Genomic DNA, 24079 nt, shown 5'->3' with positions numbered 1-24079 from the left:
TTAGCCAATCAAGTTCTAATCCCCTACCGATTTCTCCCCCCCCCCCCCCCCCCCCCCCGCCACCGCCCCCGCCCCCGCCCCCCACCCCATCCCTCCCACATTCACCCCCAATCAGCCCGCATCCAGCGGCAAATACTTTAATCCGTTCATTAATCCAGGGAAGATAAAACTTTCCCCCAAGTAGTTACACAGCATCCCTTTTGTCGTCAGATTTAGTTCGACGCCGATCATCAGTTCTGAATTAGTCACGCGATCATCCCGCAGGATGAAACTATTTATTGTCTTTTATACGGGAAATGCCGCAGAAATTTTGAAGGAAATTTCGAGTAAGTTAAATTACGAATGTAAAAGTTTATTTTCGTTGTATTATCGGAAAGATATTGGACAATTTCTACCTGGTCAAATATACAAATTTATTAACGTTTTTACTATTTTACGACAACAAACAAGGAACCCTTTTTAATTCATTAATTATTTTGACCAATTGGTATTGACTTGATTGGAAATTTTTTGGAACGATGACTCGTATGTTTCTTGAAATTGGATGTAAGAAATTTGAGAAATTTTGTAAAATTCGTTGATAAAATTTTATTCGATTCATTTTCAGGTTAATTATGAATCGAAAAAGTGAATCTTTGGTTTTATCTTCGGAAATATAGAAAAATTAATCATTGATAAGACTGTTATTAAAAAGGCAAAATCTCCAACGTCGTTAAGGGAATATTTACACGAGTCGCACCAAATCACTGTGTAACTTCATCGTTAGAGATTAGCTACAGAGAAATAAAAATACCGATAACTGATCAAAGAGCAGAAGAAATAAAAAAAGCCGACGAAAAGAATGTGAAAATGAGCTGGCGTTTTTCTAAAAGTTGTATCAAAAATTGTATCTCGACAGTGACAGATCGCTTACCTCAAACCGAATATATCTAATAGATAAATTTGGACGCTCGCGTGCGGCGACGTTCCACGATTTAAAAGTTTACCCGACTCCGCGTGTCGGTGGGGGGTTGATGGCTTAGAGAGGCTCGCGGATTTTCTGCCCGTTTTTACCGTCGCCGGCAGCCATACGTACCGCTTTGCAAACAACAATAAATATATTTCACGCCGGGTGAAGAGGGGGGATACAGAATGCGGGTGGATGTCGGGGGGCGAAAGCTCTACGCAAGCACGTACGAACATAGCTTAGCGTAATCTGATTGCATACCTCCCACCCTTCTCGAAACCCCGTATCGTCTGCAAACTACGGACACGAAGCCCACGATGGCCAAAACACGACGGCATTCTAGAGTCGAGAATCTGAGAAGACCTGATCGAAAATCATCTGATCGAGCTTAGCCTCTTCTTAGTGTGGCGATAATGAGATTTCCGTACCAATTTTGTAGCAGAAAAAAAAACTTGATACATTTATCGTCTAATCTCGCTATCGCGAGATCTATTCTTCGACTCTCGGTTCTTAAGTTCGCTGAATTTGATTCTGAAATCAGATTTTTTTAATTCAAAATAGCGGATCCAATATCGGGATTGTCAAATTAAATTCCGAATTGAATTTGAGCGCCTAAATGCGAGAAAATATCTAACGTGATACAAACACTGAGGATACAAATTTTTATCGAAATCTAACTACTCTTCGAATTTGCTCCCGTCATATTGGATCCGACATTTTGAATTTTGGAAAGCTGATTGCAGATTCGGATGCAGTGACGTCACAAACTATGATCAACCGAACAACAGTCACATCGATTTAGTAAACAGATTTTTTTTTTAAATGCCCACATATGTGTGACGGCACAAAAGTGGTACGACTTTTTTCCGCTCATATGTCTGAAGGGAATACGACTGGAGGATACTTATATTTTTTTTTTAATCCTTGTGAGCTTTGAAATTTGAAAAATGGTCTTTGATTGATCAATTTTAACTCTACTCATTTTACTCGAAATGATATTGCTGACGAAATTTGCTACACATTGGATTGAGACACGTAATTTTATGTATCGATCTATCGTACGCTCTATTCTTCGATGATATTATAAAAAATTTACTAAAATATACAGTATTCTGATGAAATTAGAATTTTCAGTTCCGATAATAACCGCAAGTTTGTGTAACCCAAGAAAACTTTTTTAGTTTCGATTTAAAAACTTCAAATAAAGATAGAACTAATGCCTCTTAGGTGTCTTTATCAAATTTCAGAACCAGGATGTTGATCATTAATCAACAATCGTTGATTAACGCAAAAGCTTTTTAGTGATTTGAGAAATTTGAACAGGTATTGTAATTTTCAGCAGAAATTTTAGTCCTAGTAACAGTAACACAAAAATATCAGAATACAAAAAATGAATTGCATAATAACTCGGCTAAACAAGACATCGATGAGACTTCTCTTTGATCAGTCAAAAGCTGGAAGTTCTGAGTTTTAAGGGTAGATTTTTGGAGCAACGAACTTCGGGTCGACGCGCTCAGAATGCAAATGTCTAATTACCGCGGTCGCAATGGGTTTCCACAAGCAAGTGTAATATGTGAAGTTTTTGCCATGGCTCACATGCGGTTTCGGGGAGCTTAAAACATCCCTTAAATTACACCCATTAGCAAGGGTTGAACGCCTAGCAAATGAGGATTTCACTGCCACTGTTACGTGAGATTTATTCCATGCGAAATATTCAGGCAGACCGGAGGGCCGCGTGGATTCCAGTGAAATTCCGTTTCCATTATACGATCGGTGAAAAGACATCCCGAGAAGAAAGGCGATCGCAAAATAAGACAAAACTGTGCACGCTGGATTTATGTGAATTTTAACGCGCGCGTGCAGAATAAAATAATTGGTTGTAGGAATTATTCAATCATTCGTTATCTGACACCTGAAAATTTTAAAGACATCTCGATGAACGTAAAAAGAACTTTCCAAAATAACTGATATAAATGAGAAATATTTTATTTTATTGATTTTTCGAAGCAATAAGAAATAATTCTATGAACATTCAAGTGCGTGGCAGTTTTATTTTTATTGGTTACATGATACTTAACGGCAATTTCGATAATTACAGGTAAGCTGTTATTGCTATTTTTAATACGCTGTCAGATGTGAATAGTCTCAAAATTTTAGACCTTCGGAAGATGACTGTTTTCAAATAGAACATTTTTCCGTCAAATTTTTCCGCTCTTCTTCCGATTCTCTATGTAAAAAAAAAAAACACTTTTCGAGGCTACTTCAAAGAAAACAAACATTTTTATAGATCCATCGAAAAGTAGTGCGAAATTTTTCGTCAAGACTCGAGACATCCGGAAAAAAAGCGAAAAAAATAAACGGAAATGGCAAAGATGCCCACGAGCAGTGATCAAAAGTGATAATTCCGCGTCGTTTTTCTAACATCGGTTAATCAATTTGCGTCTTATCTCGTCGCGACGCGTTTTTCGCGGGGATCGCGGGTCGCAGAACGATTTGTAAAATTTAAACAGTCCCTGGGGATGAAGCGAGTCGCAGGAGTAGGAAGGAGAACCGGGAACGGCGCGGCGGTTCCAGACAACCGTACAACGGCCGGGAGCGTCCTTCCTGGAGGATAAAACAAAACACAGGCGAGTATATTAATGCCTGGCTTAATGCGCTCCCGTCTAATTAATGGACCCGACTAACCTCCCCGGACGCGGTGTGTATATAAAGTAAAAGATAACAGCCAGGAGAAATTAAGACAAAAGCTAACGAAATATATAAGCGCAAGCCCCGGTCCCGCGGTTTTCGCCCGCAATTGCGGTTCTCCCGGGGGTGAATTGATGCCCGAAACGACTTCCGGTTTCATCGCTATATCTAAGCACGTATCTCGGCTTGATCGGACGCTCTTCAAATCATTCTGTAAATACGGAAGGTTCGTTATATTGTAAAAATCTCATATTTTTTCCTTCATTTTACGATTCGGTATTATCGAAAAAATATTACGTGACTTTCTAGCCAATGATTTTTTCACCACGGAGCATTTAATTTCGATTCGGGATAGAAAATACTGTTCAAATGTAACGACTGACAGAATTTTTGACCTCGGTAGAAAAAGTAACAGGAAAAAATTCATCGTACGTACGTGTTACAAAATATTTTTGCGAAAAATTTGTAAACCACATTTTGAAAAAAGTTTTTCTCAATGATCAAATTTTTGCGTAATTTACTAATTAGATCCAAAATCTCAACACATGGTTATTTACTGTACGTCGTAAAAAAAAAACACTGCCAAATTTAAACTGAATCGTGTAATTATTTTGCCCCGGATTTCATTACAAATTAGTCGAGTCGTTACTTCGATATCAGATTCCGAGATAATTAACGATTTGTAAACAGCGTTTTGTTTGTAATTATCAGCTAGATGGCTTCAGTTTAGTATCCGGTGATTCCATTTGTTTTTTTTTTCACTTCTTCCTTGGACTTTTCGTTTCCAGCATTCAATGCAATACGAAAATACGAAGGGACGCGACTTACAGATGTATAAAAAACATCCCATGTTCCGGGATATTCGACGAGAAAATTAAAGAGGAAAATTAAAACGGGCTGCAAGTGTCGTTTTTATCAAAAAAAAAAAAAGAAAAAAAAAATTATCTAGAAAACATTGGCCTTGACACCCACGTACTTACAAAAATAATTTTTTTTTTAAAGCACCGACAGCCTGCTTAAATTCCCTTCTTGAATTATTAGACGAATGGCTCCGCGAGAAATTCAAATTTCGAACTTTTACCACCGCGTACTATTTTTCAATCATCACATTATTAAAACGGTGATGAAGAATATTTTTTTTTCAAAAACGGGGGACAGTATAAACCTTCACAAACTTCCCAATTTGTTTAAATATTTAGTACAGTCATGGAGCTCGATGTAACCGAGACCAAAAAAGCTCAAGCTTCAATTCCGACACAAAAGTAGCTGACACCAAAGTGCGAACTTTCAAAGCACAGACGAAAAATGCTGTGCTTTCAAAGAAAACACGTGTGGAGCATATTGGGATTATTCGAGAATCGAGACAAGGCTAATCGCGAAAGCTCGCTAGATTCATTTTTTCAACTTCGTCCGACGACGACGAGTTCGTTCAGCGTAACGCTTATATTACGGGGCGACTGTTAACCCCGGTTGAAATTTTCTAATAGATAACATCTGGGGGAGGAACCTTCGGAGGTGTGTATATAGAGGTGGCGAAGGCGGAGCTTTCGGATGGGAGAGACACTCCCGCGAAGTTACATCGCACCAGCTACGCTATATATGCACCAAGCTTTCAACGGTCGATGCGCAGAATATCAGGGGAAAAACGAAAATCACGACTATCCCTCCTCGCAGTTGCTCGACGAATAGTTTTAACGATTTTCTAAGACGAAATTTCATTCCGTCGCGTTTTTTTATTCCGTTTCGTAATTCATGCCGTAGTCCATGTTCGAGGGATTTCAATGTCAAGCAACCGAAGTCATGAATCAACAAATTCCGATAGTCTCAACGTTAAGATTTTTTTGTGCATTACTTTGAATGTTAATGCAATTTTCACACCTCATGTTTGCAGAAATTCACTGCCTTGTATCACACATCTATTAACCGCGTTTTACCCTCCAATGTAATTGTTTTATTTTGTCTAATCGTGCGATTCTCTGATGTTCAATAAATTCGTTACAAAATTATTAATTCGACTTCACGTGTAGTCGGTTTAATTATACATATATTATACTTTTTTTCAACGAACCCTTTAGTCGAGTCACTTTATAAACTCTTTTCCTTAGCACAGTGGAATAAAATTATTTCGTACAGTTAATAAAAATCGTTATAAATCTGAAAACCAAATTACCTTCGACACGTTAGAAGTGATTCAGAATTTCTTCAGGTAAAATAAAGTGTTTCCAGACAATAACTGGCATGCTAAAAAAACATCTTTCTGATTACATTTGAAAAAAAAAAAAAAAAACTTTTTAGCATAAGTTTTCGGTTGTGAAAAAAGATCTGAAATTTCTTCTACGTCGTATATTGATAAAAGTAAATAAAGAACTGAACAATAATTACCGACCTCCCAAGCTAATCTCGGTTGAATATCGATCCTCCCCTGAGCGTTAATCAGAGCGTGGCTATAGTCCAAGTTTAATGGGTAAACAAATGAAAATCGGTGAATCGAAGCATTGTACCGAAGGGGGAAAAGCCAGTTCTAGTTTCATGCCCTTGACAAGGTTAACCGAAACATTAGCTCGAGTGAGCTTGGTCCCGGTTACTACCAGGGATGCCACGTGACCCGGCTCGAACAAGTACGTCAGGTAGGTGATTGAATCATCCACGGATTCTGCTTCTCAAAGCAGCGATAATTCGATTACTTACCCGTGCCTCTGTTAATCATCGACTGATGTAACTGAACCGTCAAATACTACGCATCTCTCTCCCTACCTCCCTCCCCCTCTCTCACTCTCTCTCTCCCTCTCTCTCCCTCTCGACTCTCACCCCATCGTTTTATAAGTATTCGCGAAACGTTAGCCTCGCTTCGCTTCGAGCCAATTTTATTCACAACAGAACCCATCGAAAGTTGTTTCGATCGTGACTTCAACTTCACGAAATTATGGAAGGCCTCATTTCTAGCGGATTTCGTAAAAAAGATGCTTTTTTGTAAAGTTCAGTAATTGGTCTTTTGATTCTTTCTGTTTTGAATGCCCTGAAAGAATTATCGAACATGGTGCATATCGATTTCAACACTGTGAGATTAGTCTTGGCCCCAAGGCTGAAAGTTGACTGTTGAGTTTAGTGCGAACTCTAGTCAGTGAAATCTTTTGGAATCCCATGAAATTTTTATAGATCGAAATAATCAACGAACTACTCACTCGTTGTCAGAGGAAAAGCAAAACAATCTCCGTATAACAATTTTATTTCCACACTTCCAGCGTTTCAATTAAAACTGTCACGATCCCGTCGATTTCTCCATCAATATAGTTTAAAATTGTCCATCAAACTCTACGAAAATACGCCGCACAGCATTAGATTCTCATAAAAATGATCGAAATTTTATAATTTGGAACATTCTTCAAATTAAAATTTTTTTTCTCAAATTGTCGATGTCTTGACCTTGTGTTAATCGAATTTGAAGGTATGTTATTTTACTCCCGTTCCCCATAACTGGCTCGAATATCATCACTGGATATTTTTTTAAACGGTGTCTTCTCTCTTCCCATCGTTCGATACGGTCCAATTCATCTTTAACAAACCGCAAATATGTACCCAGGCATTCCTCGACAGAGAACCTCCCCCGGCACCCTGCCCTCCGTTCCGGTAGCTAGTTCTCTCTCTATCTCTCTCTCTCTCGCCCCTTGTTCTCCCTAGTCGAAGGGCCCAACAAGCAGCCGTAATAGCCCTGGGGTGATGGTCGGGCGAGTGAGGTTGGCTGCCTGGCAGATTACGCCCGGGTACGCCGGAGATGATAATCTTGATTGACTCGATTAATTTCGGCTTGAACCAAGTTTTGGGAATTTGCGTCTCCGGTGTTTACGCCGAGCGACAGGTAGGTAAAATCGGCGATCCACCCTCTCGCGCAAATTCTCAGGGAAAAAGAGAGCCGACGAGCGAAGGTGCGTGTCGCGCGCCTCGATAATCACGTCGGCTCTTTTTGCGCTCGATGAAAAAGACGCCGGAAAAATCGATGTAACGCGTGTCCTGCGGAAAGGGGAGATACGCGAGTTGTAAAGTCGCGTTTTCGTAGAATTCCTGCGGAATTGTCGGTTTCCCGTGGTATTGGGGGTTGAAGCGGCGGGTTTGGGTCGGAGTCGGTTCAACTTTCCCAAATTTCAGCCTGACCGACAAAGCTTTGTGTCGTAACCGCAAGAATTTGAATATACATACAATTCTTCCGACTCCTGGTCCACCGATCTATGTACTCGTGACGACCTCAAAACTAGAATCTCAAATCACGTGGAAACGTCAGGGTACCTTTACCCTCTTGCGGATCGATAGCACTGATTTTCGAGATACTAGGCAGAGCTGTAACTTGGTTCCAAGCCTGTCTTTGAGTCGGAATTGGGAATCGACAAATGGTGGAAAAGTAGGTACGGAAACTTGGTAAGATGACAAGTGCCAAGTGAACGGACTTGTAACTACCATCCCAGTGAACGAAAAGACGGTTAATCGAGGACGCGATGACAGACGTTTGGTAGTGGACGACTGGAATTTACTTCAAAGCAGCCGAGCAGCCCGGAGAAGATATTAGTATCCGTGGTGGAAGGTGGAAGGTTGGGGGACTCGCACTGTCCAAGCGGTTAGGACATATTGAAACCACATAAACTTTGCTCATAACTGCTGAGGGGAATGAGCGGAGTTTTAGCAGCCTGCAAACATCGCGTGTCCCGGCGTCCTGGACACTTGGATTTGAAAGGGCGGATGGAGGCTTACAGCCGGTGGATGGTGACTGGGGAACGATAAGGAGCGATATCCGATGGCTGAGGAGGATCGCTCTCCAAATTCGGGCCCGTGCAGGATGAATTATGTAAAAGCCAGGCACATCCGGTGCCTGACAAACTGCAGTTGTTTTCAAATATCTGGCGGAATGGTGGGCGAGGATAAACACGACGTCGAGGTCTGGTGAGGAGGGCGGGGGTCAAACTAATTCGATTCTAAACTCTGACCGCACCGAGCTGCGCACCCCCGACTCGGACACAGATGGCTGTAACCGCGGTTAAATTCTCAAGCCTTAACTCTAATTACTCATAGACAACCCGACGCGGGATTCGCGTAACAGCTGTTTCTGAAACTTGTTAAATGCCCCGAAAGGGATCATCTGGTCAAACGTGAGCACGATAGTTTGATTTCCTTCACGACTATTCCCTCTACCTCTACCTTCGGAACTAGTTATAACCTATTCGTTATACCGGTTCGGTTAGGATCGAATCTTCACGCGAAACGAGAGCTTCCGACTTTCTGTCCAAACGTCAGCAGGTGGAATACTTTGCCTTCAGATCCGCGGAGTCTCTCAAATTCTGTCCCGAACTCCTGGCAGTTGGCCCTGAATGTCTGTGGCGACTTTACAGCGGGTCAGAAAGTTTGGAAGAATGAAAACAATGCTCCGCAACTGTCATTCCGCAGACCGTAGAGTCTGGACTTATCAAATCTGCGAAAGATGAAAATGTCTCTTCTTGTTATCAGACTTTTATCACGAGTGCTTTTCGCTTTTATGATTCCAGAATACTTGACTTGGGAGAAAATGACGATGGACGTGAGCAAGACGGAACCGACCAAGAATGGGACAACCCAAAAAGAGTGCGCTGGGTGCGGAAAGAGCATAACCGAAAGGCAAGTCCGCGTCTTTGTCGGAATCGTGAAATTGGCACGATGAGCCGGTCTAGTGCGAATTTCGGTAATCTACCACAGAACGATTAATACTCCCGCAGGTATCTTCTAAACGCCCTGGATATGTACTGGCACGAGGATTGCCTGAAATGCGGATGCTGTGACTGCAGGCTTGGAGAAGTTGGCTCGACGCTCTACACGAAAGCTAATTTGATACTCTGCAAAAGAGATTATCTCAGGTAAGTCAGCTTAGAGTATAAAACGGAAAACAAGACAGGCTTTAGCTGCACTTTGATGAGATCTTCAATTCGGATTATACGTTATATATGCTGTGATGGAAAAAGGAGTAAATCAGTCCAACTCCTCAAGTTTTCAACCACTAAAAAAAAACGGGATGAAAAGTGATATCACTCCATACTCAACCATAATGTCAACTTTTTCGACATGAAAAGTGGGACGAAAGTAGCATATTATTCCCTCTCACCGCGTTTGCGGGTAATAATCTTCTTTATTCCCTTGTTGCATAATGTATTATTTCTTTCGTCGAAAACTACAAGGCAACAAGTCGACTTGATCCTCTTTTCCATGCCAGTCAACTCAGTCCAATTTCTAACGGAGCCGCCCAACAGGGATTGCAGTTAAAATCGTTGAAAAAAATTGCGAGACGAATGGACTTGCATTGTGCGAAAGTTTGATATGTGATGGCGAAAAGCAAACGAAAATTTACAAAACAGCCTTGGGTCAACGGCGTGCCACAAATCGAATATTCCAGATGAATTTCCCTTATTGAATATATCTACAACCCGAATAAACACGCGTTGAACAAACAAGCCGCGTTGAGATTACCGGCTCCCGAGGGAGCGCACAGGTGCCTGGTTGCCTGGCGGCGGCTTCGCGTTGCGAGTTATTGAAACTATTGTCCTTATTAATGGTCAAATATTTGAGAATGATATTACGAGGCCTTTTATTGGATATCGGTATTGGTTATCCGCCGTTTCCGAAACCGAGATCCACAGCTTTTATTTTTCTCACGAGCGATATTTTCTTAACGCGAAAATCGTGTCTGCTGCACTTGCACTGCAAAATCTAGTAAGGACTTTCATATCTGCGCCTCAGATACGTCGCGCAAAATTTTTCGTATTTAACCATGAACGATATTTTGGCACTGGGAAGATCGATCGGTTGCTTTATCGATAAAAAAACAATGTGATTCCTATTTAAAATATATCGTATTCCCGAAAAATTCAAGGGAAGTAAAGATCCTCATTCATTCAAAATCGTACGACGAAAAAGGAAGACGAGTAACTGAGAAAACTCCAGTCAAAATCTGCTTGGTGATATTCAAAAATGTCTGACTTTATACCTGAACTTTTTGTGACCCGTGACTCAGCGTCAAAATGTTTATTTATCCACCTGAATTTTCAGGCTCTTTGGAAATACCGGCTACTGTGCAGCGTGCAGCAAAGTTATACCAGCATTTGAGATGGTGATGAGAGCAAGAGCGAACGTTTATCACTTGGAGTGTTTCGCTTGTCAGCAGTGCAATCACCGGTAAGCCAATTAATCGCAGATATTTCCGCACGCAATGTTATGGCGTGACCAGCATGTTTGTAATAGGCGCGCAGATAGGCAAAAAATCGTTGCTTCTTATTAACCTTACCACGAGTTTATCGCAAATTTAGCATTTGTCAAATCACTGTTCAATTTAAATCACTTGAAAATGGCTAAAAATCTATTAGATTCGTTCGATTTGACTCTATAATGGCTCATTTTATTCGGAACATTATTTGTTATCGTTAAATATTCAATTTTACAATATTTCACCGGTATTGATTGTGACTAAAAAATGGGAATACTAAACTGACTACTGCATAAAAAACGGTTTCAGTGACTGGATGAAATCGAGGAAAATCTACCGGATTTCGATAGATTTTCGAGCGATTTCAAACGAAGCATCGTTTTCAATCTTTTGTTTACAATTCCAGTATTCTCTATTTCCGCAACAAGAGAATTATAGAATTAACCAAAATGAGAAACAGTGAAAATAAATCATTGAAACGAGGTGGAAAATCGGCGAGTATGTCACGCGTGACGAACGCGTTTTGAAACGCGGCGAGACGCGCGTCTTTGTTGATAACAATTCGTTCGGTAATTAAATCTTCACACCCGATGACGCACGTCTCATTCGGATATTCCTGAAGGCAGCTCATCCGTATAACAATTTAATTTATCCACCCCACCATTCCTGCGTCCCCCTCCATCTCTATCTCTCTCCAAAACTCTAACTTTACAACACTTCGCTTACTTATTCACAACAACTGAGTTAAGCTGCAAACTCCGTCGAGCTGGCTCAACTCGACTCTGCAGTCCTCGCGGGTCCAAACAGCTAGAAAACTCCCCAGCTGGTGAATATAATTCACGGTGAGAAAATTATCTCATCGTTTATTATCGCCGTCATGGGGACTCGACTGTTTTTATCTCGACGACGAAACAGAGTCTGAGATTTTCGGTTAGATTGAAACACCGATCGAAACAAACATAACGTGCCGAGAACTTGGTGAAGAATTTTTACAGGAGGACTGTGCCAAAAAAATCGAGTTGCCGAATTTGAAGCTGTTCGTTCAATGTGTTATAGAAGACAAAGAATAAAAGTGATACCCAAAGTTTCATCGACATCGGTTGATATTTAGGGGTCGCGGAACTCAAAAAGATGTGTTTTTTTTAATGATTTATGCCATTTTTTACATAAAGATTTGTTTCTTCGCTTTACCACATTATTAGTACAATTTTTTATTAAAATTTAGTGAAATGCATATAATATTTAATATTTCAAAGCCTGCAAAGTGATTTTCATCGAGTATTAGGATAGTTAAATGCATTTTCTAAAGGGTTGATTTCCATTTATTCAAAAACACGTTACGTATTTTCATTAATCGACCGTATCCTACCGCAAGTTGTAATTTTAGAATAATGTACAAGCTGGATATCACAGACTCAAATTTTTCGAGTCAATTTATTCCACTAAACGTCAAATTTCACAATCACGAGGCAGAGAAAAAATCTAAATTAAACTCATCCTAAAATGGAGAAAGATAATAATTGACAACTGAAGGGAACTGCTCGAAGCATATACGGAGAATGGCGAAGACAGAGAGAGAGGATAAGGGTGGTAAGGAGAAGGGTGAAAGTAAAATGCAAATTATTTTGTCTAATACCTTGATTAAATCACGATATTCTAAGGGGAACGCTTTGGAACAATTCGAGGGGATGGCTTGCGAAACTTGCAACCTGGTAAAGGCCGCGCAGTAATCTCATGCCTACGCATACACACCCCTTTCACAGAATAATATCAGAGGTACACGATCCTCGAGTAGCGTTCAATATTGAGATGAGATTGCCCAAGTTTGCCGAAGGAGAGGAGACGAAGATCTTTGCTGTTGGATATGGGAAAAAAATTTATACTTGTACGAAACGGACAAATTGTCGCGAGCTGATAAGTCGACCGTCGTCGGTACGATGGGACCTCACGGATCTCGAAAATTTGCCAATTCGTGTGATTGGCTTTCGAAAATTCGAAAATTTAACCACAATTCGCACGGAAATATTCCGTGGCAGACTTTGCAACTCGACAAGTATCCCCGCGACATTTTTATCACGTTTACACGCGTTGTGCAGAAAATGATTGTACGGTGTGTAAAATTGTGAAATACATTCACGCGAGAATATAATTCCACAGTACCGCCTCGTGGTGGCATAAATGATCACCGATAATCTAGAATTTTATCATCTACCGCTGTAACGGAAAATTGGAATTATCGTTTCAATGCAATTTCGGTCTGCCTGATATCTCATTCGTATTCATCGCATCGCGTCGTTAAACGGTACGTATTATTTAATTAGTTGCGAGAAGTAATTATGGTTAGCAAAATTATTATGTCATCGTTATAGAAACAGTCCGGTCAGTAACAAGAAATGTATCCCAGATCGATCTCTCCGATTTAGTTTCTTTTGTAACATGTTATAGTGTACTAAAAGCTAAGCAACAGGTATGTTTTTTACATCTGCCATTAAATAGTTCAAGGGGGTGAAACCACCCTCCAAAGTAAAGCATGTCAAGGGGCGATATAAAGGTTTTTTTATTTTTTTTTCTATTTTAACTGAGAAAATAACATTTTTCATATCTCGTTATGAGAAAACTTTTCCAGTTGGATTGGTTAAAAATATTACGTTCTTGTGGGTGAAACTGCCAAATCGCCCCTCGAAATGAATTACTTGGGAGGATGGTTTCACCCCCTCAAAGCGTTTAATGGCAGATAAAAGAAATACGTGTCGCTTAGATTTTAGTCTACAATAACGTATTACAAAAGAAATAAGATTCGAGATATCGACCTGGTACACCACCTTCCTTGTAAGTAAGTAAGAAGAGTATAATTTCAAACAATTCGCACAATCTACGTCGAATGGTTTCAGAATATAAATCTGTGCTTTTTAATTCTGACTTACCCTCATTTTTGTCCGAAATTTCGCGTCATCCCCACGGCTGAATTCCGACTTTCATATTCCATTTCTTCCTGCAACGTCGAAAAAAGTTACGATTAACGAGCGAAAAGAACATTAATGATGGTAAAATTGTCAGATCCACCGAGTGTGGCGTTGCAAAAAACTTGCAGCAATGAATTGTGCGAATTCAAGTGGCGGTATCGCAGTACACAGTTTACGTTATGATCCGCGGTTGCGCAAGCGAGGGAGGGAAACCACCGAGAATGGCATCGTCATTCATCGAGTTACGATGCTGCAACGTTTGCTCATGCTAAGCGTGTTGCATGAACTACCCATCGCGTCACCACGTCGTGCTCGACAACCGTAGCGTAATCGTATGTTTGCAGGTCGTTTCTCAGTCCGCGAAATTCCGTTTCAACATTTGTTTCACGAAAAACCGTACGAGGTTTTTTTGATTTTGTTTCTTCAACCCTCCTTCTCTACCGCATACATCCAAATTCAGGGAAGATAGAAAATATGTATAAAAAATATCGGAAACTAGTGAGAAACTGGATTCATGGAATCAATACGGAGTAGAAAATAGGTCAGATTTTTCGTGCTGAGATTTAAAATGAAATTTAGTTTTGGCCTGGCCTGGTAATGAAAATCATCCGAAAATCGACTCTGAAGTTACGTAGATGATATAGAATGTGGATATGTACGATAAATACATTTAGGGAAAAAACGGACTCATTCTTCCTAATTATGTTCAATTATGTGAGGTCACGTTCCGACGAGGGGGAAATAGAATATGTAAACATGAAATGCGAGGGGTGATATTTATCAAAAAATTTAACACAGCGTTTGTTCTTGTCACATGCTGCATCGCGATATCACTGAAATGGAAAATTAAAAAATATCTTTCCGCTTAACGGTCAAACGGCAAACAGGATTTAACATACATATATACATATAATTACAGTTCCTTTAAACAAAACTCGAGATAACTTTGTCCCCCTCCTCGTTATATACGTGCGTATAATTAAACCCACCCTTTTTTTCCCTTTTTTTTTTTTTTTGTTGAAAACACCGAATACACAGGTAAATAAAGCTTGTTGATTACGAAATTTCGATGCTAAGTTCGCTGGCTGAACAACGAAAAATTTGATCAAAGTAAAGTAAAATAATTTCTTCCTTTGTGTGGAAAAATCAAATGTGGATGATTTGGAAGCGATTTTGAACCGTTTTAATTTTACAGCTAGAATAGCGATGAGAATGAAAGATTCCGAATAGAACTGATTGGGAATAGAATCGTTGACGCCGATTGCGAGTTCGTTTGCGGAATTGGACCGGTTTTAATGAGGTTTCGATATGGGTTCGACCGCGCGTTAATTCCGCTGAAAACTTGCCGCGTTGACGAGTGCGCAACACACGTGCCAAACGATATTACGGTATAGTGTCGAACAATATTTGCCAGACCGCAAATTTCTGCATCATTTTACCGAGAGCCGAGCTGCAGGATAGCCTGGCTAATTTCGTATTTGTCCAATTAATTCAGGAGCATTTAACAGGATTTGATGTCTCGTTAATTATTCTGTAGTCCATAGATTAGCGATTCGAGCCTCTCTTTCCGCCCCCCGGACGTTCCCGCATTGCGATTTTATTTTTTCATCCTGTTAGCAAAAAATACGGATTGCGCGATTAATTCGATCGGTGCATACGAAGCATTATTTTCGGCGGTGAAAAACCCGCCACACCCTATCAGATTAGAATTTCACAAATTTCCCCCCGAGCCGAGTAATAGGTACTAATTAACAGGCAGAAGCCGCGCGTGTGGTTTTCGAATTACGGTCTGCAACTATTCATCGCATTTTTGTCCAAATTCCCTGTCCAATACATTTCAATTACAAAGTGAAACGTGAACTTCGTAGAGAATCAATTACGTCAGGAATTCGCAATCGAATTGCCAATCCGTGTGCACAATGCGAATTGATAAAGCTAGGAATATGAAAAAGTTTAGATAAAAAACCGAATAAAACATTGGATATTTCAACCCTCTGTAAAACTGTAAGCTTCGTAAAACGCGAAGTAAATTTCACCCTTGATTAAACCGATTGATCCATGCACTTCCACGCCGACTGAATTACACGTGGAATTTCGGGCTATTTTTTAACCCCGAAACTGCAGGTGCCCGAACTTTTTGCGGCAACGCGAAGGAAACTATCCGTCATGCGAGACGGTTGAGCCCAGCGTACGTTAATCCAGGCGAGGCTCAGGAGCGCCTATTCTATTCTAGGATCAGTTTAAACCAGAGATTAAACTATCACTTTGCATGACAGCGTCTCAAAAACCCCGCCAGCTTAACTCGGCTGACAGTTATGAACTAATTCAGATCTTATAAATGCACAAGGGTTCTCTCCTTGTTATATGCGTATGACATACAGATAAAATACATGGATTAATACAGCGAGGTTTGTCATACGGACTGTGACGAGTGACTGCGAAAGGATATCGCCGAGAATGGTAGTGCGTTAGGTGGAATATAAAATTATAAACGAAAAGCCTATCGCATAAAAGTTATTGTCATGACGAGCTTTAAAATTGAAACTTGGGGTTGAAAACAAAAACGAATTTTTATCGACAGAAACTTTCGTTCAAGATTTGTCTTGTTGATTACATTTTTTTTTTCAGAATCCACAGAGTTTCCAAAAAAATCTATGTGAACTAATTTTCGCTGTGAAATTTTGATTATTCTGCAATCTGTTTGTAAATTTGCATATTTCGACCTAAAATCAATTATGAATCACGTACTAAAAAAATTGCTGTGAATCACACAAGTAAAACTATATGCTATATAGTATATAAAACTATATATATATATATTTAGTTATAAAAAGGTTATAAAAAGCAATGCGGAATAATTCTTTGAGTTTCAGGTATGTGCAATGTATGTATAGGTAGCTTTACGTAAACGTATACGTATGTATGCGTAAACAGAGGCAATGTAAAGTACAGTGAGTTAATTAATTAGCAAAACGTGTTTCCACTCCCAAGAGTTAGGAGCCGTGGTTTCTTGATTCTAATCCATCCGGGTGGCAAGTCTGTGGGTTTCATATACGCAAATGAAACATGGCCATGCGTGAGCGAATTTTATGTCTATAGTACATTAAGCAAGCGACGGTCGAAATAGGTGACGAGAATTTGATAAACATTTTCAAATAAGAGCCATTCCAGGATCGCCGAATTGAAGATAAATAAAATAACTAGAAAAAAAGAGCAGGAAGAAAATTAAACGTTTTAGATTATCGCGTACATTAACTTGTTACGGACATTCTATTATATGATTCGTCTTAAGAAAAGACGAATCCACGTAAGAACTAGTGATTCTATTCACTGAAATCATCAAGTAGCATTTGATTTGCTAGAAAATAAGTTTTGTTTTATTCAAACCAGGTTCACTTTGATCGAATAAATTTATTTGAATGAATTTCTTGTGTGGATTTGATCAAATGATTTGTTCAGATAAAATGAAACTTTCATCCAACCAAGCAAACATTGATTAGCGAATATAGTTAGGCAGCTTCAAAGTGTATATATTGAGTTATAAAAACCTGCTGACAATAGTCTTATACTTGCTCGAAGATAAAGTTTCGTCGAATGCGATCAGAGCTTTAAAATATCGATCGACAATGATTGAGATTGACATATTTGGAAAAACTGGCATATGAACAGATTTATATTTATACCGAGCCACACGCAGCGTATTAAAATTGCATTTATTGAGGACGGACATGAAAGCGTCGCTTATTACAAATCGGTGTCGAATACACAAAGCACATTGCGTTTCCCAAAGCTGTGGTAACGAGAGTCTCGGCTATCGAATGACAAAGGGATTCCCATGCCGACTCGCTTTCGACGCGAGGGGAGGGAAGAGAAGGGCAGGGGGGTCGGACATTGAAGCCCTTCGAGGCTGGACTGCATTTCCAAAATTCAAAATGCAACTGAATTCCCTCCTTGACGCGGCGCGGCGTCCGGCTTTCGAAACCTGATATCCGTTTGCGGACCTGCACTTCAATAATGGTCGAGACATCATGGGGATGATTTTGATTGAAGCGGGTCATTGAAAATCTTGTCGAAAGAAGATTGAAGTGAAAAACGCGACGGTGAATTCAATTTTTGGAGTAAAAAAATAGCGCACGATCGTCTGAATACTCGAAACAAACAGCTTCGTGTTTGCAAGAAAACAAAGAAATTAGTTGTAGTCGTGATTACAGTGATCAATACGAATTAGATCAACTTCGAAAAGATTGGATTTTGACGCACGATCTGGTGTAAAAACACACCAATGAATTTAATTAAAACCAAATTAACCAAACGCGGGACGAATTGTAAAACTGTGAGTCCGTACAAAAAAAAATTATGAATTATTAAACAAATTTTTAAAAAGTCGCATTGTTCTACTATTTGTACAGAACAAAAGGAATGGCGTTCCTTGAATTTTGACAAATCATGACTAATTTGTTCCTGTATCAACCCTCTAAAAATCGTCTGAAACTGTCTTCAGGTAACAATAATCCCTCCCAAAAAGCACCCTTGGTGCAAAAACCTTTCGCTAAATACATTAAATGTGGTCGTTACCCACAAAAATACCTTCTTTAATCGAAAACGTATGCATTCAATTACTTTATGCAAACAACTCATTCCACGAATACGCTGTATACAAATAAATATCCTCATCCTTTGTCAGAAAAAATTGAAATCGCAAGTATTGCCAAGTATTCGCGCGCTTTGACGTTTAGCACTACGTTTGTACGCATTTTCACCCATTTTAACGCCAAACTGGGATAGACGATTTGCACGGTACACTTTAAAAATCCGTTTGAAAAATTGATACCGAAGCGTTTCTCGAGCAAGGATACATTACGCGATATGACGGACAGAAAATGTGAATACAAAATTGTGCAAAAACCACTAATCCGACAGCATCCATCCTTCGCCCACGTAATCTGCATGTTATTTACGCTACGATGTCGAAGAAGGCCTGCCCTACAACTTATGAATTGGCGGAGTTATAAATTTTTGGAAAATGACCCCGTTTCTACGGTTTTTAAAGTTTTTTTCAAGTAAAAATGACTTAGGCTCATTTCGAAGATATTTCAACTCTCTACAACTTTTCTTCTTGGGGTACAATGATTGCTTGATTACTTTTTTCATCCAAGAAGCGAAAAACTAAGAAAGAAACGCGTTTTCCACTTTTGAACATTAATAAAAATAAGTCGCCCCCTGAACTGAGTTGGATAAACGTGTGCATTTTCGTTTATTAAACGTGCTTCAAATTGTGGCGCAGTTAGTTTTCAGGTGGGATTCAAGTCCCAAAAAGCCCAGATCGATTGGTCTATTCAGCCAAGTTTAATTGTAAGTAAAACGGCTTCGGTATAAGCGGAGTCTTCGAGCCAACGGCGAAACCGAGGTGTGGCTACGAATTGCTCGTTGGTGGTAAAACGATACGTGCGGTAAACAAACAAAGTCGAGATCTCGATGCGAATTTGACACACGTGTAGGGCTCGATCGCAGGCGAAGAAGGCAAGGAGGCAGGGAGGGTGTAACTTCCGTGGAGGGTTGTTAGCCGAGGTTAAATTGGCGGCAGTATATTACCGGTCAGAAGTCGCATTTAATTTGAATATAATCAGAAAAGTAGATCTCAAGAGCTCCCGGGGTTCTCCGCGGCCTGTAAGGACTGCGTGACGCTGGCCGGAAGTCGGCCCGGGACACCGGAAACAAAATGGCTGCACGAAGGGATGAAGTAAAGAGGAGGAGAAAGAGGCACAGCGGTCAGAGAGCCAGAGAGAGAGGGAGAGGAAGAGAGAGAGAGAGAGAGAGAGTGAGTAAAGCCTGGGTCTCGAGAGAGTGTGAATATACTCATAGTGCCAAGTTGACTTTGCACATTGTGCTACAGTTATTCGCCACAACCGAGGTTAATCGTCAGCTCAGGCATAAATGGACGGAATTTGGTGCCGCGAATTATACAACGCCACTTTACGGGGTCTCCCCGCGTCGACGCGAGCATTGAAAACCACTTTTCGAAACAAAATGGTCTGACTTTCCTCCCCTCTTCGCCAAACTCTAGGATTGTCGTTCAAGTGCATGGGTTCAAGGTAATCGTAAGAAAGAATACCTCTTTTGGATGGTTATTTTTTCAAAATGAATTCGTCTTGAATTTCGATCTACACAAGTAGTGATTCAAGTCCGGGAAGATACTGAAAATCTTCAGAGATCTTTTGAAATTCTTTGAAATATCACGATGCCCAATGAAATCTCATGCAAGTATTGTAAAGCCCTTAGAACACCGCAAGTCCGCATTAAATCTTTATGGTTAGAAATCTTCTCGCTAATATATGTCATCTTTTCTCATTGATCAAGGTTCAAAGTAATGAAATATAAACTACATTCAAAACTGCGTGAATGATTAGTTAAAAAAAAAAAAAAAAAAAGAAAAAACCAAGCAAAATGTCAAAAATTTCTCTTTTATTTCCAGCTTGGCTTGTACCTGCGTAACGTAGGTAACTGCAGCGTGTGTTGGCACGATTATTTGCAAAGACCGTGGGTGGAACAATGACAATTAAATCAGCTAAGCTCGTATAATGTCGAAATACAATAATATAAACACAAACAATGCAATGGGAGATGAGGGGAGGTTCGGCGAGTACGGTGTACGGCTATACAAGGTAATCGCTTGACAAAGACGTGGCTTCTGCAGACAATAGGTACCGAGGATCCTCGCGAAACAGATCGTAAGTCGAGAAAGCTTAAATCCGAAGCCCGTTACGCTCGCAATCGATCATTCGCAGATTATGCACCATTATTGCTACTCGTTAAATGAATCGTCGGATAATTTTGTCTTTGGAAATTTCTGTTTAAAGGAAAGAAAAAAGAAAATGGTCGAATTGACAGTCGATTTATTTGTCATCGAAATTATGAACGACGTTGCACGAATAGATATGCGTACATAACAATTTCGATGGCAAAGCTCACAAATCACAAGGCTGTATGTACGCAGCGATAATTACACGGAATTATCAGCTTTGAAAACGTTGAGCTGCAGGGTGAATTTCAAAACATATTTTCGAATATTGTACACCCCGTTGAATGAACGGCTCGCTTTTATTGTTGGTGAAATATTATTTCAAGTCGTTCAATATTATTCCCCACGGTTTTAATCCGGCGCCAATTCTGCACATGCAATAACTGACGTATAAACTCCGATTTCAACGCTAAAACGCCGTCGCATTTCATCGTGATAATGCGAACGCGTTATTGCATAAGGCCGACCCACTGTTTGGCAATTTATAAAATTGGCCAACTATTTTTCTGCAAAATTACATGCTAATGCGTTGAATATGATTTGTGGAAAGTTACTGCAAACAAATAGGCAGCATGCATAACCGCACCGAGCATGCACCATATATCTATTCCCATAGATCAATACGCGGTTTTTGTAACGCGTTAACTGTTGCTTGCAGGCAAAAAACATGTTTCAAACCGACGTTTCCACGACGCCCATGAACCGTTGAAAAGCGTGTGATTAAGCAACTGAGCCTTAAGAGTGTTTCGTGCCCTCGCGTGACTCGAGAAGAAAGACTTCCGTTCTCGTCTACACTTTGCAAGGTCAACAGCTTCGACCCTTGACTAATAGGGAAGTTCCGTGAATTTTTATATTTTTATCTTACATCTTCGTGATTCGAAGAATATTATTTGATCGTGCTTTTCGGTGTTTCATTTCAAATAAAGTCGATGCAAATTTTAAAGTTTGAAAAAGGTTAAAGGATTATTATTATTATTATTTAAGTAGTGAAATAGTTTCCCTCAAAATTCGAAGTAAAAAAGAAACCGGAATATTTTATCCAAACTCGAAGACTTTCTAAACATATCGCGAATATGCTTTCGCTAATTGATCGTTTAAGATGGCACGAAAAGGTTGAGCTTCAATTACGAATACCAGCTGCCTCGCCGCTCGACTCAAACGCGATAATTACTTGAAGATCTAAGATGATTATACCTGTATATGGTTGTGAAAATTAAAATGACGTTAAATTGACGTCGCGAGGCGAGGGTGGCAAAGGTCAGAGAAATGCCAGCCTCGACCTGCCGACTGACATTACGTGCACGAAATGTCATCAACCCCAACAAGGTGTTTCTTTTCTCAAGCGATATCCCGCACCATCTGCTACCCTTAGCCGAACCCTTTCAAACCATAACACGCCGCGTTCTTCGGTTATTAATAAGAAATTAACGAGGAAATAAGGTCGAGCCTCGCTAATCGTTGCAAGGCCTCGACTTCTTTGCCGTTAGCGAAACTCAATTTCTGACTAAACATTGTAAGTAGTAGTCAATGGTTCAAAAACGTTTCACTCACTCAAACCTCGGAATCTGCTCCAGACATTTCACGGATAGCAGAGATGCGGGGAGACAATCTGAGACTTGGGTGACACATTGGCTTCTGAGTTCTACAATATCTGCTCCAGACACTTAGTTCTCCAGACTGCTCGGTGCTCGCGATACCCGCGAACCGACTTCATATTATATCTCCCTCGTCACGTCTGACGTCACTTCCAAACTATTCACACTCGTCGCACAATGGGGACCCATCCACAATAATATTGCAGCATTCGTGCTCGCGCGCGTAACGAGTGAAATTTCGAATCGGAAATTTTCGTCAGGGTCGAAAGCTCGGAAGGTTTATCACGGCGCTTGGGAGCTTTTTACACTACAGTAAAAATTTGATGAAACAATAATCGACGAAATGGTAGTCGAATAAACTCCGAAGTAACGCTGTCTAGAAACGATTTCCGGGCAATTTTGACCTCGTAAAATTCTCGTAAGCGGTCAAAAGCGTCGAGCTAAGACGCGTGCTCATCCTTGTGCGTGAGGCAAACAGTACGGTATAAATCCGTGACGCATGCATGCCGAAATCGATAGTACGTATCTAGGCAGTGTAGGTATAGTGGAAGGTAGAAGCTCGGCATTACGTTTTAACAAGCTTCCTGTGTTCGGTTGAGTTTCGAGGCGGCCCCGCGGCAGAAACGGGAAGTTTCCCTTCGCTTCAACGATTCTTGCCACATTTTCTTCCACTTAACTCTCTCGACGGGCTTCGCGATAACGCGGCTGCAGGGAGAGTTGTAACCGTCCGCACATGCGAGTCAACCAGTTCTTTGGTTCGTTAGACTACACCGAGGCGGGGTGCAAGGCCGGTTTCGTTTCGTTCGCGGGGGGCCAGACAGGGGTGCGCGCCTTCCGTGAAGTTATGAGAGCCAAGGTGGAAAGATAACCTGGAAAACATTACTCACCGAAAGAACCGAGCCCGCGAGACGGAGAGACAGAACCCCGGGAGATCCAGAGATTCCGAGATCCACGCGATATCGCGAATATCTTATCGACTCTCTTACTTTGTCGAGCCAACATTTTCTCTCAATTTTTTTTCATTCGTTCATCCCTTAGTTCGCTTAAACCGGAATCACGGTAGTCGTCCTTGAAATCGCCTTACCAAAACGATGGTGTCACGGTGTATCAACAACTTTCAGGGAAGCTCAATGCACGTTTCGGTCACACAGCTTATATTTACGAAGGTGTTTGTAACCGTGTCGTTGCATGTTTTCATCTCGCGATACTTTGCGTAAGACCTTTACACGCGTAGCACTCAAGACACACTGATCACTCTTTGCGCTTCATCAGCTGTCCGACACGTTACGGCACGTACGATACGTACAGAGAACGTAGAGAACGCTGTGGAGACTCGGAGACAGTACGTACGATACAAGTTCTTCGTAAGCACACCGAGTCGCGATTAGTGAATCTGTTCATCTATGGTATCCATGCCTGAACGTGACTGTAGTTGTACTTGCTGATTGAAAATTCGATTGAGTTTGAAGTTAACTCTTGATCATACTGTGTTCTCCGACGTTAGTTTCTAATGGGTTTTTAGTTGGAGCACTTGAGAAAAAAGTCTGAACGATAAGCGAATTTCGATTAAGTCGAAGGATACCACGGATTGGTAAGAGAAGAAGGAGATGAGAGTGGTGGTCAAGTTTTGCACAGCTCATCACGAAGGGCGGCGTCGGTTGGTCGCCGAAGGGCGAAGAAAGGCGGGAGCAGGCAGTCTCGAGTCGCCCTTCTGTTAGTCCGGCACTGAATTCCTCGATCTTCTCTCAGGGCTTTAACTCCCAAGGGTGAAATGGCTCATTCGAACGCACTTATCCGCCACACGCCATAGATAACCATAGATTAATGGCATCGGGAGAATCAAAGGGGATGGGGAGAGAAGGAGAGAGATAGAGA

The 24079-nt window shown here is 40.7% G+C and overlaps 1 protein-coding gene across 3 annotated transcripts in view; it reads left to right on the top strand.

Annotated features, from left to right (window-relative positions):
- LOC124184285 (LIM domain only protein 3-like) overlaps nucleotides 1-24079 on the top strand; it is a 104511-nt gene that overhangs the window by 54206 nt on the left and 26226 nt on the right. For all 3 annotated transcript variants that reach the window (XM_046573828.1, XM_046573824.1, XM_046573827.1), the window contains exons 2-4: nucleotides 9163-9271; nucleotides 9370-9507; nucleotides 10694-10819. In XM_046573828.1, coding sequence (XP_046429784.1) covers nucleotides 9183-9271; nucleotides 9370-9507; nucleotides 10694-10819 — 353 coding nt within the window. In that variant the 5' untranslated portion in view covers nucleotides 9163-9182. The remainder of the gene's footprint in view (nucleotides 1-9162; nucleotides 9272-9369; nucleotides 9508-10693; nucleotides 10820-24079) is intronic.

This window comes from Neodiprion fabricii, chromosome 6 (assembly GCF_021155785.1).
Source record: "Neodiprion fabricii isolate iyNeoFabr1 chromosome 6, iyNeoFabr1.1, whole genome shotgun sequence".
NCBI lineage: Eukaryota > Metazoa > Arthropoda > Insecta > Hymenoptera > Diprionidae > Neodiprion > Neodiprion fabricii.
Note: the sequence above shows the minus strand (reverse complement) of the source record. Positions and strands in the feature narration are given on the sequence as shown.